The following is an 18,224-nucleotide window of genomic DNA, read 5'->3' as shown; positions in this document are numbered from 1 at the left end:
ACATCAAACAAATTAACTTTATATAGAAAAAGTTATTTCAAATAAGTACAGTTTAAAAGTGTGCAGTGTTAAAAAAATTAGTCTTAATAATTTCAATTTGATAAATTTCAAACTTTAAAATTTTTACTCAAACATTATTGATAAATATCTATAATTTAAGCCTTATTTAACAAGAACTTAAAAAATCGACGTGCTGTTATGTTTAATAAACATGAAATAAATTAAAAAAATTTCAACAGAAAACATTTTTTCTATAATTATCTCCAGTCAAAAATAGATAAAATTATCAAGAACCAAAAGTGAAGAAATTAGTAAAAGAACCTGACGCGTTTTTCTGTTTAGTACTGCTAAATTCAAATTTGCAAATAAATTTGAATAATAAATAGGGTTCTGCAGGTACGGCTGTGTAACATTTATTTCCCATAGTTACTGCTAACTATATTATATTAATAAACTCATGACAAAAGAAACTAAATTTCGTCCCAATATTTATTTCCTGCCAAAACCAGAAAAAATTGAAGAGATTAATAGAACGTGACGCGTTTTTCTGTTTAGTACTACTTTATTTAAAGACCGCAGATGAACACAAGTACAGCTATATAACATTTATGTTTTATCGTTACAGCTGCCTATATCATGTTATTAAAATCATAAATTTTGTGAGTTCTCAAAATATTATTTAACACGTTCTGCTACCCAACACTTAAATACATAAACAATTTTTGCATTCAACTTTTTTAATTTTTTTAATCCAATTTCTTAACACAGCCAAATTTACAGTTTACCTGACATGCTACATACTAAAAAAAATTCAGTGTTTTATATATATCGTTTAAAATATTGTCTAAAATAGGCTTTTAATCACATAATTTAGAGATTTTTTAAAATAATCTTCAACTTTTTCAACTACTAAATTTTTTTGATTAATCATTATTTTTAGTAAATGTTTTCAATTTTTCTCTAAATTTTTGACACAACTAAATACGAAAGTTTACTTCATATAATTATTAATTATATATGTCTAATAGGTTAAAATAAATTCATTAGAGGTAACTAAATTCATTAATTCATTTTCTCGATTAGTTGCAAACATCTTACTAAATAAGAAGACATTTAATTAATAAATTGAACTTGAAAGCAAAACTCTTGTATTATAAATTAGGATGCCACCCTAAAATTACAACATTCGCTTTCGAAGAAGATGCTCAGAGCGGTTGCCAAACTTTGTTCAAAGCTAGATTTCGATGGAATACATTTAGTGTCACTTGATTTATTTATTTCTTGCACGTTCGATTTAATACAATTTAATATCTCTTAAACCAAACAAACACACTTGTTTATTGTCTATAAATCATTCCGATATAACGCCAATAGTTTCAGCCATAGAAAGTTTCTGAAGCTGGAGGCATCCAATAATGAGACATTGATAAAACTACTTTCGATATTCATAGACCACCATATTATACTCTAAGGAAATATTCACACAAATTCCACAAATCTTGCAAATAACAAATATTCAGAATATTTGTATTACATAAAATATGCTTGTAGCAAACTTGTTAATAGGTATATATCTCAGAACTTCTTGATTTACTAATGAAGTCCTTTAACTTTCCATTTTAACAGGACAAGGGAAAAAATATCTACACAATTCAAATAAACATTGATATTTGTATCACATTTTTTTTCTTACTCGTGGCTTTAAAAACTCTGACTCATTACGGTAAATTCACATATTTCATTTTAAATCTCATTAAACTTATTTCTGACACATATTTATTTGATATGTAAAAATAGCATCAAGCTACGAAACTGCGATATTAACTTATAACAATCTAAGCACTAAGCATCTTGATATACTCTGATCCCTTAGCTTTTAATTAAAGGATATTTTAATGATAGTTTTTAAAAGATACTTAAAAAGAGATAAATAATTTAAAATTTATGTATTTTTAAGAAAAGCCATGAAAAAATATAATATTTATACATGTTATAGTTACTACAGTGAAAAAAAATTCTGGATGAAATTTCAGTATAAAGTACGGGCACTTTGGGTGTATCATCCGTAAAATCCATATTTACCGTGAAATATTATACTGTCAATTTTACAGTACTATTTATTTTATTAGATTTATAAAGTGATTTTAGGATAATTATTACTGTAAAGATTATGGTATAACAGATTTTTTTGTTCTGTAACATTTTCTGGTCAAAATGAATTTTACGCAGTAATAAAATTACTAAAATCTATACTAGTACTAAAAGTACTCGAACTCTGAGTGTCGGTACTTTTCACCGGAATTTTATACTGAATTTTTTACTGAGTAAATAAAATTCGGCATTCCACTGAATCCTTGAAATCAACCGGCAAAGTATGCAATACACACTGCCTAGACATTCTATAAAATGGCTAATAAAAAACTTACAGGTATTCTACACATTGTCTAGGTGAAGTAAAAAAAATCCCCTATTTTATACTTTGCCTTCGATACAATAATCAGGTGTTTTATAGAAAGCCGGCATTTTGGACATTGACGGTAACACTTATTCTAATTTCTTCAGGTATCAACAATTTCTTTAAAAATCATCCACTACTATATACTATGACTAAAATAATAATGACTATCATCTACACTAAAAAAGCGTCTCTGCAATAAATGAACTATCACACTCGTATTGGCAGTGGACTTTCAATCACACCCGTGCTATTTTCTGTTACAGTTTCCAAGCTTTCATCTATTGGGTAAAGAGTGGTTGATGGTAAAGTGTGGACAGGAGAATTTTCCATAGTGAAGGAGAACTTAGAATATTTTTGACAGAATTCTGTGATTCTTCTACAAGCATCGCGAATATCATCTTCTGGAACAGTTAGGACCAGACGAACGTAGTTCGGATACTCGAAACACTGAAAAAGAAGTAAGATATGCAAATGAAAATATTACTCAATTAACTATGGCTTCCATTTTTTCTACCACATTTATTATTTTATAAAATATATGTCATACAAAGGATTTTAATCGTCTAGATCTTATAGCCGTTATTCTTCCAATTTGAGCAATAAAATATCAATTTTTCAGACAATTTTAACTGTGACTGAATGTACATTAAAAAGAATCATACAGTCTTCAAACTCAAACTAATTTAAAGGCAAAATTCATAGTATGATGCAAATCAAATATTTTCCGAAATTTGATTTGTTTATGAAGAAACAGTTTGAGACTCTTAAATATCGATGAATCCATGCTGGATGCTCTATGAAAGAAGTGACTTTGTAAAGTCGTTTACAAAGTCACTTATTAGTCACCAATCTTATTAGTCTTTCAGAGTAGTATAATTAGTTCTATTAAATTGTGCAAAAACAAGTTAACTTTTCTAAATTCATTAAATTCCGAAAGCACATTAAATTCCGAATTGTTTACGTTTCAAAATGGTATTTTTGAATTATAAAATAGAGCATAAATAGTAATTTTATTAAGATTATGTATAACATCTTTTTACAGTTATAATTATGTATTCAATAAAGTACTATTTCTGATAAAGTAACTCAAATTGTTAATTATTTAAAAATATCTTTAAATTAGTTCAAACACAAATCCTTAAATAACTCGATGTATAAAAGTACAGAGTAACGCCCCTTTTAAAAATAACGGTTCAATTATTTATTTTAATTTATATCAAGCTGTGCACAATCATAAACTAATGCAATTTTCAAAAACAATTTGCAAAGTGAACAAATTAATTTTCTTTTTAATTGAACAAAACAATGTGAAATATTATATTTGATTCTTATAATAATTATAATATGTATTAAATAAAATTCTATCTCTCAGTAAAGTAACTCAAATTGTTAATCGTTTGAAAATATCTTTAAATTGGTTCAAACACAAATCCTGAAGTTACTTCATATATAAAAATATTGAATATCGTCACTCTCAAAAGTGATAGTTCGATTATTAATTTTAACTAATGTAAAGCTGAGCATAAACTGATGAAATTATCAAAAAAAAAGTTTACAAAAGGAAAAAATTAGTTTTCGATTCAATTGAACAAAACAATGTAAGATAACACATTTAAAAGAATATTATTAATATTATTAATGAGAATATTATTAATTTATAAATTATATTAAATATTTAAAAGAAATATATTTGTGATATAAATTTTTCGTCAAGATTTATTTACTCTAGCAACGATTTGTTTATATTTCCAACTAAAAACTAAAATCTAACCAAATAAAAACTACCCTGAAGAAAATGCTCATTAAATAAGTGCTTTCAACAAATGATAAAAAAAAAAAAGAAAGAAAACTTTAGCAAGAAAAAAATGTTTGTTGGCAACATTTGAAAAGCCCGTACCCATGCTCCTTTGACATTTAAATGACCAATCTCTCTTCTAAAAGCAACCACACAATTTTACCGATTTCAGTCGTATTTCCTTTCCTTCTTTTAGGAAGAAGGGGACATAAGAGCATTTGGGAGAAACGTTAGGATCTGATGGGTTTTAATACCTGTTTTGTAGGTTGCTATAGAAACTGTCGCTAACTTAAGTATACCTACCCACGAAAATCGGGGGGGAGGGGGGGAGAGAAATATTTTCACAATTTAGAGCGGCGAAAGAAAAGATTCTTGTCTCAAGTATTCCAACAAATTCTTAACACATCAGATAAATAAAAAATTTCTATTGTTCTTTCGCATGGAAGGGTTTGCAAACTTCAAAAGTGCGACATCAAAAAAAGAATTCTGTAAATATATGACGTTATATGAAACTTTTGAATATAATTGCGGATTAGGAAAAATATGCGTTTATAATTAGCTTTTTCGGGTTTTAGATAGTTATTGTTGCTTTTTTGTGCTGAAAAATTTGATCTACTTTTTTTTACATATTTATATAGTTGATTAGGATATTGCTTCATAAGCTTCAGCTTTTCTTGCTGTTAGTTAATTTTTAACTTTATTTTTCAGTTCATATGATTTTCAGTTAAAGTTTTTGTTTTTTATTAATAAATATTTTAATTTTGCTATGACTCTCAAACGATACTAAAAATATAAATAGGTTTAATTTATAAATTACTGTTAAATACATCCTCAAAATTGATAAAAATTAACTTTTTGACCAATAAATTTAAATGTAGAAGTGGGAATTAATTCGACCTGAATTGAAAAAAGTATATTTGTCAATTTGTTGACTTAAAAAATTTTTTCAAGATAAAATATAGTTTCTTTGGATATACTCGAAGCAAAAAACAACTAAATGAGTAACTCAGTAATAGTTTTGAGTAATTTTTCTTATTTTGTAAGTTTAACTGTTTACTTTATATTTATCCTTATATAAAAATTACATTATATTCTTACACAATATTCAAAACAGTAATCGGAACAATTAACTCTTTGGCGCAGAATTTTCATTAAACACATTTTTCAAACGCTTTTTGATTATTCTGTCGTAATTTAAGTCAAAGTAATTGAAAAATATTACATTTAGAGTTGTAATAATTTATGGTTTTGAAATTGGGATAGATAGGCGCAGAAAAGTATGCATGTGTCTCTTGGAAAGTATTCTCACTAGCAAGTATTTTCAAGTGTATATTACTACCTAGATATTGTTTGGAAGAAAGCATTTTAACTTTTTAAATTTGAATTTAAATTATTAGCCAAAAGTTAAGAAAATTGGATTATAATGGAAAATAATTAACGTTGGTTGATAATGAGATAGATTGACAAATTTTATTGTATAGTTCCAATATAGATAAGAATATAGATTCTGCTTTAATAAATGTATTTTGATAAAAGAAAAGTAAAAGAGTGAATCTGAAATTATACAAAATATGTTATGTATCTTATTAATTAATGGAATCATTGTTTGAAAAGAGAAAAGGAGATAAAATACAATATTTTATGTAGAAAAAATCCAAAAGCTCAAAGGCTCTCAGTACTTAAGAACTTTTTGTTCAAGTACTTAAAAATGACAGAGCATTATGAATTTTAAGTCAGATTACATAGTAAATTTTGGATGGTGTTTCAAAATTTTATTTCGAAAACTGTATAAAAAATATTACAAATGTTTTTACAGAAATATCACAAGAATTTTTAAGATTACTAAAAAATCATCAAATAAGAGGGTGTTTTACGTCAATCGTTCGCAATTAATTCACAATTTTTTTTAAAAAATGTTTTCGAAATTTTTTTTAAAAGATCAAAGAAAGAGAGTGTAAAGACTATTTTTTTTACACAAATAGCCAATTTTCTGAAAATGAACGTTGTTCGTAAATCATGTTCATAAACTTTTGTCGTTAGAGTAATTTTAACATTTTTATATATTATTTATGAAAAAAATTCTAAGTAGAGCAACCTTAAGTTGTAAAGTGATACAACTAAACACACGTTATGCGCTATTTAATGCTTTCTTTCAATAATTCATTCTTTTCAGATTTACGTTTTATATAAATTTTAACCCAGCTGACAGAAATATAATATGAGGTATAGATTCGAATATATTTGAACGCTACATCAAAAGTGAAGAAAGAAACAATTTTTTCAATATTAAAAAAAAGTCGTGAAATATACTCTTAAACGTTTCTTAAAATAGATTCGCATCTTTAAATCTCTCGTGAATTCAGAAGATGGAATAAAATGTGTTATGAAATGAAATATGAACGGAAGGGAAAAAAAAGTTAATGCATATTTTCATTCTAGCGATATCGATAGTAAAGAATGAATTGATATGAAATAACAGTACTTTCATTGGATAGAAAATATCGTCATTTCAGACGATGGTTTGTTCTAAGGGAGGGAAACTCATTTACAAAGGACAAAAGAATTTTGAAAAGACTTTCACTCAACTGAAAGAACTAATAAAACTCTTGAGAAATTCAATTTTATTTTGGTAATTGAAGTGCCTTCTATTTATTTATCTAATAAATGCGATCGAATCGTTGTAAAGAAATAAAAATTTTAAATAGTAAAATAATAAAAATTGTTTTTAATAAAAAAATATTATCAAAATTTAAAAAAAGTTAATAAATAAGCGAAATTTTGATTTAACACCTTTTTTTATTTCATCAAATTTATATTTATTTCATGCTTGTACTTCTTCAAATATTCATGAGAAGTATAATGAGGAAATCAAAATCTTACTTAAAGGTGTCTGAAATAAATTATTTCGGGGAAACATTAATATGCAGAATATCGATATTGATGGGAATTGCAGAATATTCGAATTGATTGAAAATTATTTCAGAGAAACATTAATATGAAGAATAGTCGATATTGATGGGAATTGTAGAATAGTCGATATTGATGGGAATTGTAGAATATTCAAATTGATTCGAGATAACAAAAATTATTAGGATTCCTATCTGTTACAATTTTTAAATTTCACGTGAATTCAGAAATAGAAATAAAATACGTTTTTAAATGAAGTACGGACTCAAGAAAAAAAAAGGTAAGACATATTTTCATTTAAGCGATATCGATAGTAAAGGGTGAATCGATATAAAATAATACTTCTACTAAATAGGAAATATATCACTATTTCATATGATCGCTTGCTCTGGTAAAGAGACACTCATTCTCACAGGACAAAAGAATTCTATAATTAACTTTCACCGAACTGAAAGAACTAATAAAACTCTTGAGAAAATTCAATTTTATTTAGATTATTGAAGTGTCTCTTATGCATCAATTTAAACGTTTTAAATAATCAGAAATTTTAAAAATTGAGAAAATGAAACTGAATTTTTTTTAAAAAATAATAGAAAGCAAATGAAATAAACAATACTTCAAGTAATTTCTTTTTTTAATTTCAAAATTTATATTGATTTTACGCTTGTACTTTTTGAAACATACGTAAGAATATGAGGAAATTAAAAGCTTATTTAAAGGTTGTTTCTATAAATTATTAGTATGAAACATTAATACATAACTGTAGAACAGAAAGGATTAATTTAATAATTCAGTTTTTATGATTCGCTACTGTTCCAATTTTAATCCCCAGAGCAATTCAAGAATAAAATACAATTTGTCATTAAGTATGGACGCCAAAAAAAAGTCAATGTATATTTTCATTCACGTGTTATCGAAATTAAGAATGAATTGATGTAAAATAATACTTCCACTCAATAGGAAATGTTATAATTTTAAAACGATCGTTTGCTCGTTTTAAACGATCGTTGAGAGAAACTCAGTTCAATTACAACGGACAAGAGAATTCTCTAGGTGAGTTTCCCTGAAATTAAAAAACCAATAAAAATATTAACAAATTCAATTTAACTTTGGCAATTAAAGTGTATTCATGGATCTAATGTATGTGACTAGCAAACTGTTGTAGAAAGTGAAAAGCAAAAAACTAAATAGATAAATTGTTTTTAAAAAATGTAACGAAAAATTATAAAAAAGCACTTAAAATGTAGGACACTTCGACTATTTTTTATTTTATTAAATATTTGAGAATAGTATGCAATTGCATTTCATATACATAAAAAAATATTTAGAAACGCAAAAGCTTAATTATAGGTTGCTTAAATAAATTATTTTAAGGAGACATTAATACATAAAGGTAGCTCATGCATTAATACATAATGGTAGCTCGTGCATTAATGCATAATGGTAAAAATGCTTCACTTAAAAATTGAGTTATTATTATTCACACTTAAAAATTAGTATGAATTGCTTCATTTCGAATTTTAAATCCCTATTGAAATCATATAAAATATGAAAATAAGTATGAAAACCACAATCGGTACAAGGAATAAGAATTTTAATTAATAAAAAAAAATACTAGTATAAAGTTGTTTTTTTTTAATAAAATTTTCACTATTTTGATATAATTATTTTGTTTTAATAGAATCATACATATTTTACTTTTTTTAAAGCGGGAAATAGAAAATTAAGCTTTTATTTAAATGCAAAATGCGTCAGTAAAAGATTATTTTTTTTATTAAGTATTTCAATTGGTACAATAGTAATAGTATTAAAATTTCTTGTTTCAAAAATTCAGATGTTTAACAATTTTCATTTAAAATATTATCATTAAGTAGTTTTCTAACTAATTAAACACTTTACTGTACAACAAATAAAATGAATCATTTATTTCTGCATCATAAAAAAAGTATTAAGCTGTATCTAACCATATAATTTTAGTCAATTATATGTACGATTCGAATTTCAAATCAAATTATTTTTACTGAGTTAGCTAAGAATTATCTAGAAATAATTATTTCAACGTTTAAGTCTTCGGTCAGTTCTATGTTTTGTATTTCTTTTTCTTTTTAAAGTTGTAGAATACTTTGATCCAAAATTGATCTAGTTTCATTTAAAAAAAATACTAACTTACATTAAATTAGACAAATATTTGATTCAATGTCCAGGTAAAGAGCTTAATTATAATATCCTAATGGAATGCTTAAAATTTTGGAAACTGTTTTTTTTATTTGCATACTTTATGAATATTTTTAGAGCCCAAAAAATTACAATTTAACAAAAAATACAAGCAAAACATAATTCATAAAAAATTCACAGTTTTCATCAAATTTAAGATTATGGTTTAGTTTTCTCATTAAATGGTCTTAAAAGTTTAAACCCCACATGAAATAAAAAAGAACAAAAGAAATATTTTATGAAACGGCTTTGAACGCTAAACACGTTTAAAGCGATGCGGTAATTAGAATAAACGGTATTTAATAGAAATTCAATTCCGATTCAAAACGTAGTTCATCAAATAAAGAAAAGAACTGCCTTTAAAGAGGGACAAAAGAATTCAATTAGTTCCATCAAATTGCAAGAGCTAATAAAAGTCTGAAAAAACTCTAATTTCTTATCTCCAATTTAGCTTTTCGATATTTAATTTAGATGTTTATTGAGCTTTCAGATATTTAATTGCAAAAGCTAATAAAAGACTTAAAATATTCTAATTCCTTTTTGGCATTTGAACTTTTAGATATCTAATTTGCATAGTTCAAATTTCATTAACGCAAATTATTATTATTATTGTTTCATTAAAGTAAGTTTACTTTAGTAAATTTTATTCAATGTTTTTTGATGAAAAAAGAACAACGGAAAATTATTTTTTTTATTGCAATCATCTTCAAATATTTTCTATTTTAGCTTAATTTATCTGCACTAACTTAGCATATTTAAAACACCAGGCATGGTAAACTTATTTTCTTATTATGTTTTGATGATAAACTTAAAATGAAAAAGCAAATTACTAATAAATTACAATATTTTCGTTAAAATAAGTTATAAACTTTAGACTGATATGAAATAAATGGATAAGTATTAAATGGACAGGCAATTTATAAAATTCATACCAAATATGATATGCATAAAATTCATTACTAAATAGAAAAGAATAAATATTGACATTAAATTTTATTTAAAGTAATTAACTTTAGTGACTAAAAACTAAGAATATTTAATTAGAAAGAGAAACAAAGCCATTGAAAACTCAATCTAAAAATAATTATTGCCTTGCAATATGCATTTAAAGTATACTACGTATTATATATATATTTATATCAAAAACTATAATTTGGTGACAAAAAACTAAGAGTTCTCAATATTAGAAAGTAAAATAAAATCACGATGAACTCAATATGAAAATATTTTTAATCCTTTTACAAAATGGCCCAGAAAATATATTACACATTGTGAGCATAAAATTCATTCATAATGGTAAATGATAGCTGCTTGGATTAAAAATAATAACTAATTGACTAAAACGAAGAGTTTTAAATTAGAAAGCAAACCAAAATCATAAAAGAACTCATAAAAATTTTTATTTTTTCCAAGCATTTTTGTTGTTTAACTGAAAATCTAAAATGCATTAACTTCGAAGTTTATTTGTTAGAAAAAATTTTATTACTCTTTCTATGGAGCTTTCTCAATTATCATTTCATATATACCATATTGAAACATTAACAATGATACTTATATATTTATAATAATCCATTAGCTGCATCTAATTTCCTGCATTTAAATTTTATATTAATTTAAAATGATTTTTTTTTAAATTTCATTTCTGTATAAATTTTGAATTTAATTAGCAGAAAAGTGATTATTTCGAATTTCTGCTTACGTTTCATTTAATTAATAAGTAATTTAAACCAAAACCGCACTTTAAAACACGGTAAATCCTACCTGAATATAGTAAAATTTATCGTGTTTCTGGCTCTATGGTAACACCAAAAAGCTTGATAAGTTTTAACGAAGCGTTTTAGCAATGACTTTGGTAAAATTAACATGAAATATGGTTTTAAAATACGTGATAAAATTTCGCAATAATGTTAAAATTTAGTAATTTTATCGTGATACCTTAGAAAATGGCATAAAAACCATTTATTAAGTTAAATTTACTCTTCAGTTTTGCATTTTTTTCTAAATGTATGGTAATAAGAATTATAATTTTTTATAACCAGAATTTCCGGTTAATCAAAATACAGAAAAGCATTACCAAATGAATGTGTTTAACTGCCGTATATTTTAGTTTTCATTACCAAAATTATGGTATTTCTTTTACAAAAAATGTCATCACCATTCTCCAGCGTATTCATCAATTTTAAAATATCTAAAAAACTTGACTTACTGTTCCTGGCAAGCACATAACAGATTGCTCACACATTAGTCTTTCCACAAATTCCATGTCATTTTTGAAACAATTGAAACTCTTAACATCAATTCCCACCTAATAGAAAACACATACATTAACCAGCATATTAAGTTATTGATTTTTAATAATACGAATTTTAATTATAATGCGTCCATAAAATATGTATATCCATTATATATTGGCAGGCTTACATTATACTTCGCATTTAATGAGTAATAAGGAATATAATGTTATATGTATAGTCAACATTAATCAATCATAAAAAATGTTTAAATTACATTTGTAAATACATTTCAAATATACAGCGTGAAATACAAAATATAATATGTAAAATTAAAATAATACTGCAAATTTATAGTTTAAGGATAGGGCTTTGAACTATTAAAATAGCATTTTCGTATGTTGAAATCGGGTCATTAAATCATAAGTTATTCTGGTGCTCTTTTTTTATTTTGAGTACAGTAGATGAAAACACAATTTAAACATAAGTTATAGCATTATTTCTAAAAATTTTTGAACTCATAAAATTTGGAAGTGCACTTAAGTATACAATTAACAAACAATAGCTTATTTTTATACGCATACTAAAAGTACTCCTTTTTACACCGAGTTGAGTAATCACAATCTTTCTGTGGGTTCATTCTAAAACTTAGTTCAAGTTCGCATAGAGCGGAAAATAAAAGACCGCAAATGCTTCATTTCAAACAAACATTTGCAGCTGTTTACATATTTCAAAACCCGTAGTCTAGCATGATGTGATTTGGAAAGTTCTTTGTACTTGTACGATTTTTTTTTTTGGTCATTATCTTTGCTTAGCTGCAATTCTGAGAATCATTTATGATGTGTTTGATCATGACTAACGTGCTTTGATTTTTTTTCCAGAGTAACAAAATCATTTTCGGACGATTTAATTTGACATTGACAAACAGCATTAAATTGGGTGAATATTCTCATGTACGCGTCATACAATAATGATTGCATCTTAATACATAAAAATATAAACATTAGATCAAAATTATTCGGAGTGTAGGTTCTTTTTTTTACGATATTTATTGTAGCAATAGTTTGAAATGCAAAGGCTTAAAAACACTGCAGTAATTTAGAAACGCGTGTATGAAACAAATACAGTCAAACCCCGCTATAGTGAACCTTCAAGGGACCGAAATTTCGGTTCACTATAACCGGGAGTTCACTATATCCGTTACGCGGGCAATTTAACTAATGGTTCCTAAACTCCTCCCTTTTATTACACATTATTTAAATAAATGACTGAAAAATATTATGTAGTAGCAAAAAATGTGTTATTTTTCATTACTCTTCGTCTTGCGTACAAATAAAAATTAGTAATCTTTAGCTGATGAGCAATCCTCAACATCAGATATGGAAAAGCTTCCCGACTCTCAGATAATTTTTCGTGAATTTCTGTTATTCCGCTTTTTAAACCTGTTTAACCTGCCATTCGAGCAAATAAAATTAGTCTCTATAAATGGTTTTAAAAATCGGTATATATACCGATTTTTAATCAAAATAAATACATATATGTATTTATTTTGAAGCAGAAATTTCAAAATTATTACAAAAAAGATGGGGGGGGGGGAAATCAGTCGAAGACAGAAAAAAATTCATTATATCCAACTTCCTCACTTTTTTGGTTCACTATATCCACTAAAAATAACATTATACGTGCATAGCAAGGCACGGGACCGAACATTTCGTTCACTATATCCGGGAGTTCACTATAAACCGTGTTCACTATAGCGGGATTTGACTGTAATTCCAAAAAAGCTGAAGTGAAAAATATACTTGAAACAAATAAAAAAAAATCTATTGCATCATTATTGAAATGGACATGTTTTGAGAGTTGAAACGCAAAGCTCCTTGTTAAAACGACGTGAATGTTAAAAACAGAGGAAGAGGAAACGGGTTGACAGTGAATGACTTCAGTTATACCCTACCCCTGGATTGCTCTTTGAAATGTATAATTTGTCTATGGTAAAAACTCCCCCCTCCACAAAGTCGTCTGCTGCTATGAAAACAAGAATAGCGTATTTCAGGGAGGGTAGCTTCGCTTCACTCTAGGCTGACGCGATAGACCGAAGAAAATGATTCCCTTTCTCTTACCGACACGAGCCAAAACATGTCCTAAACAGTGACCCCACACCCCTACTTTAAATAGATATACCTCGTTTCCACAGTCTCCGCCACAAGTCAAGATGAATGGCATGGGGAGTTCTTACTTTAGACAAACTATATTTCACCACCGTTTAACACACGGTTTCTCTTATTTTTCCCCGTTAAAATAAATCCCTTCCGTTTTCCCGTTGGCAACTACGCCTTTTGTTTTCTTTATTTACGTCGATTTTTTTTACATTTAAACTATAAATTAAATTTTTTTTAAATTTTTAAAAAAAAATTATTTTATATTTCACATTGCCGTTATGAAGGTATTGCAAGAGTTTATATTTTAACAGAAAGAAAACAATGTATGCTTTAAGTACCTACAATTCAAGTTTTAAGTATTCTTAAATGAAGAAATTATTTTAATGCTTATTTCAGTTAACGAATTGAATTGATATTTTTCAGAACCTGAAAGAAATTAATATTAATACCTAATTATTATATGTATATATCATAAAATTTAAGCTAAAGATATATTTTTTTTGTATGATTATTATCGTGATATTGTTTTAGATAATGCAATCATTATTTTGTTTTTTGTTTATCAAAAAATGTTTCAAAAATTGCAATTATATTTATTATTTAGATGATATTTCAGTAATGCAATTAATTTTAAGATAATATTTCGTATAAGCCATTGTGTGTTAGTACTTACCATCATATACATAGCTCCTGCTGGCATTATTGGCATGAGCCCTGGAATTTCAGCTAACACAGAATAACATATTGCTGCATTTGTCTGGAAAGAAGTTTAAAGTGCTATCAATTAAAACGCAAGATAAAGGGAAAAAAATAATAATAACCGTTTAAATTAAAGCCTATATATTAATTTAAGTGTACGAATTTAAAAAAAGAAAAAAAAAGAAAGATTTTTTTAAGTTTTTTATCGAGAACATTTTAAACGATTCAAATCAAAATTTTAACTTAGACATTTAATTTAACGTAGCTAAACATAATGTGAATTTTTATAAATGTTATTAAGTAAATATGATAATTTCTGTTTTATAACTAAAAACAAAAAAAACAACAAAAAAAAAAATTTATAGATTCGAATAACTTTGTAGACTGGATGAAAAAGCACAATATTTTTATTTATACGTTTATTTACGCGTAATCACATAGTTCGTTATGTTAACGGTTAAAAATTAAAAGTTACTAAAAAAATAAAACTAAGAAGAAAAAAAATTATGATAAAAATATCATTAAAAGAGTTGAAAGTTTGCATTTTTTTTTTTACTAAGCATTATTTATGTAATATTTCTCAAATAATGGTTGCTGTTTTTTTGAGTTCGAAATTTAATTCTATAAAAAAAAGTTTATTCAAAAAATGCGATTTTTTTTTAACCTAATTTTATTAGCTGCAATTCAGGAACCTGCCCTAATTACGCTGATCAAACCATGTAGATGTAGTACCTGAGAGTCTAATCATCAAACAAAAAGTAAATTGGAGAATTTTTTTTCTTTACTATTCAGTTTTATCATGAAAGTGTAACAAATTAAAATCATGAATATATAATTTACTTATGATACAGCTTCAATAAATTTTATTCACTATATCATATCATTCTAATATTTTTGAAATATAATGAAATGAACTGAAAAGCCACGTTCCAATGTATGTTGTAGTATAAACAAAGATTTGAACTTCTAAAAAGAACTTAACTATTTTATAACAAATTCTCACAAGATGTCCAAAATTAAACTAGTGGTTTTCAAAACTTTATGCTAGTGAAATGGCTTCAAGTTAGAAAGAAATAACAATTATTGCAGTACTATCACGTTTGGCAGCAATATTTTTTTCACCATATTATTTTCAGTTTTTTAAAATTAAAAAATTATGAATTTATGCAGAAAATTCGTGTTACACGGCATGAATTTTCCAAAGTTTTCTTAAATCAAAAAAAGATAAAAGAATTATTGCAGAAAACTGTTACATAGCATGAATTCCCCCTCCCATTGTTATTTTTTAAATTTATAAAAAAAAAAAGCTATTGCTGCAAAACCGAGAAAGAGCAGGAATTTTTTCTTCACAAATATGTTTGCAATTTGTTTGCAATCAAAAAATATGTTTGCAATTCCATGTTTCAGACCAGAATTTTTTTTTTTTTCTTGAACGTTTTTTTAAAAATTATACAAAAAAATTATTGCAGTATCAAATTCATGTGACTAGACCTAAAGTTTTCTTTTTTTTTTTTTTTTTTTTTTTTTTTTTTTGTTAACCAGAACCGTTATATAAAGTATTGAAAACCACCCGTATCATTTAGGAAATCCTGTCAATTAAGAAAGAAATTTGTCTTTTTACCTTTACTGATAAAATAGTTTCTTGGAAGAAGCTCTTTGGTGTATCTCTTAATATGTCAGGTATTGCTCCTTGAATAATTGTATTGCTTCCCATAATTCTTTGGCACAATGACTGCAAACCATTTCTAATCTGCAGAATAAAAATGTAACACATCAAGCTTCACATTTTAACTGAAGGCAAGTACTTCAGGTATACGTTTTCCTTAAAGTGTATAATTCTGCTATTTCATAGAATAACTAGGTACTTCATGAAATAACTAGACAAGTCAGTTAGAGAATATAATAGATGAAAAATTTCATGCTTTAGTTGGTAATTCTATGAAATAACTAATGATAGACCATTAAAGTGAAAAAATAAACAATTTCAAAATTATTCTATAAATTAATTGATCATAAATAGCTAAAATACATTTTAGTCCTGTTGCGGATGATTAATTAATAAATAATAAGAAAAAGCAGATGATATAACTTATTATTGCTCATATTGCTCACATCAACAACTACGTGTAAAAGCAACGTAATGAAGCGTACACACATACGCATCACTGTAAAAGCAAGTATAAACGGTTCGAAATAATCTAGAAACAGTTAGAACCGGTTCAAAGAACTTTCGAGTACCGTAATTCATACTTTAACGATCAAGTAATCGCTATTCAATAAAGTATCTAGTTAAAGCGCATAATTCAATAATTTTATGTACTTTATCTGAATTGTCTAGTTACCTAATGAAATACCTAGTTATTCTATGAAATAACGGATTTTACACTTTAACTGTAACATATATATCTTAATTTCTGCAAACTACTCACATCAATTACTACTCTTCATAAAATCTTTATTATATTGTTCAATAGCATTTATATCTTCTATTTTCTTTAAGTTTTAAAATTTTTAGTTTTCGATTTTTGAACTTAATTTTAATAGCTTTAAACTAAAATCTATTTAAATTCGCACCTTATGAGCTTTTTATTTTTTCTACTTCTCCTCGCAAAGCACGTTAACGGAATTACATTCTCCTTAATAATCCCGAAAGTTATTTGCTCCGTTTATATTTGTCTGCATAGAGCAGTTGTTGAAATAGGATTATGCAAAAAATAGCAAAAGATTTTTAAAAAAAATATTACCGATTAATTTTCTTTTTAACTTTATTTCTTAAAAGGTTTGCTAAAATTTTCTGCTTTATCAGCAGTTTTTTTTTTCCTTCTGTTATTCGCTGTATTCTCTCTTAACTGTTATTCGACCTTTCACCGCCTAGGACAATCTTTTTATGTTCATTTTAATACAAAAAATGATTTGCTCTTCATTAATGATATTTTTATCTAGATTTAGTAAAAACTTTAATTACATTTTCCTTACAATGTCTTGCGCTTTCTTTTATTTTTATTTTCTGAACTTTTTTCTTTGGCCAAATTTCATATCTTATATATTTGGGTACAATAGACCTCTGGTCGATGTGCCCTGCTCGTCAGAGCTGCCCAACCTCTAAGTCTAAGTCTAATATCTTATATATTCTGCATTATTCTTTAATACATTAGAAATCTAATTTCTAGTTAGAATTTAACAATAAAAATCGACATAATGCTTGATCGATGTAAAATTTTCACGAAAACCCTGTTGAGGGTACGCGGCCACCTGCTAATTTTTTCGGCTTGAATAGCGAGATCTATTTTTTTTTTTTTTTTTTTTTTTTTTTTTTTTTTTTTTTTAAATATCCGTTCTTAACTGTCTCAAATTATTAATCCTTAGTTCCAAATTATTTATTCCTTTTTATTTTTTTGAGAAAAGATATAGATAACAACTTATTGTATATATTTTGTTTCATTATTCCTTTCTACTATATAAATCCTAATTAAATAGAAATCTCCCAGATTATTGTTAATATTATGAAACTACGAAAAAGACGCTATAATGACAAAATTTCTATTAGTTAAATCGGTGGAAATTTTTTTTCTGGATTTAGATCCTAACAACAGAAATACACTACAGCATTTAAATTCTGTTGAATCAATAAAATCTAATTGCTATTTCAAAGTTTGGAAAGGATGCCTTCCTTATTCTCAGAAAAACATATTTGCTTGACATTTTTTAAAGCTTTTTCAACCTTAACTTTTATATTTTGTCTCATTACTTGTTCTTATAAT

General features: G+C 26.0%; 1 protein-coding gene across 1 annotated transcript in view; it reads right to left on the bottom strand.

The window, feature by feature from the left end:
• Nucleotides 1–763: 763 nt before the first annotated feature.
• Nucleotides 764–18,224, bottom strand: part of LOC107440345 (tyrosine aminotransferase) — a 41,568-nt gene continuing 24,107 nt past the window's right edge. Inside the window, exons 9-12 of the mRNA XM_016053251.3 lie at nt 16,085–16,213; nt 14,438–14,521; nt 11,581–11,679; nt 764–2,905 (exon numbers count right to left, since the gene is read on the bottom strand). Of these exons, the coding sequence (XP_015908737.1) occupies nt 2,666–2,905; nt 11,581–11,679; nt 14,438–14,521; nt 16,085–16,213 (552 nt within the window). The 3' untranslated portion in view covers nt 764–2,665. The remainder of the gene's footprint in view (nt 2,906–11,580; nt 11,680–14,437; nt 14,522–16,084; nt 16,214–18,224) is intronic.

This window comes from Parasteatoda tepidariorum, chromosome 6, assembly GCF_043381705.1.
Source record: "Parasteatoda tepidariorum isolate YZ-2023 chromosome 6, CAS_Ptep_4.0, whole genome shotgun sequence".
Lineage (NCBI taxonomy): Eukaryota > Metazoa > Arthropoda > Arachnida > Araneae > Theridiidae > Parasteatoda > Parasteatoda tepidariorum.
This window is presented reverse-complemented; position numbering and strand designations above follow the sequence as displayed.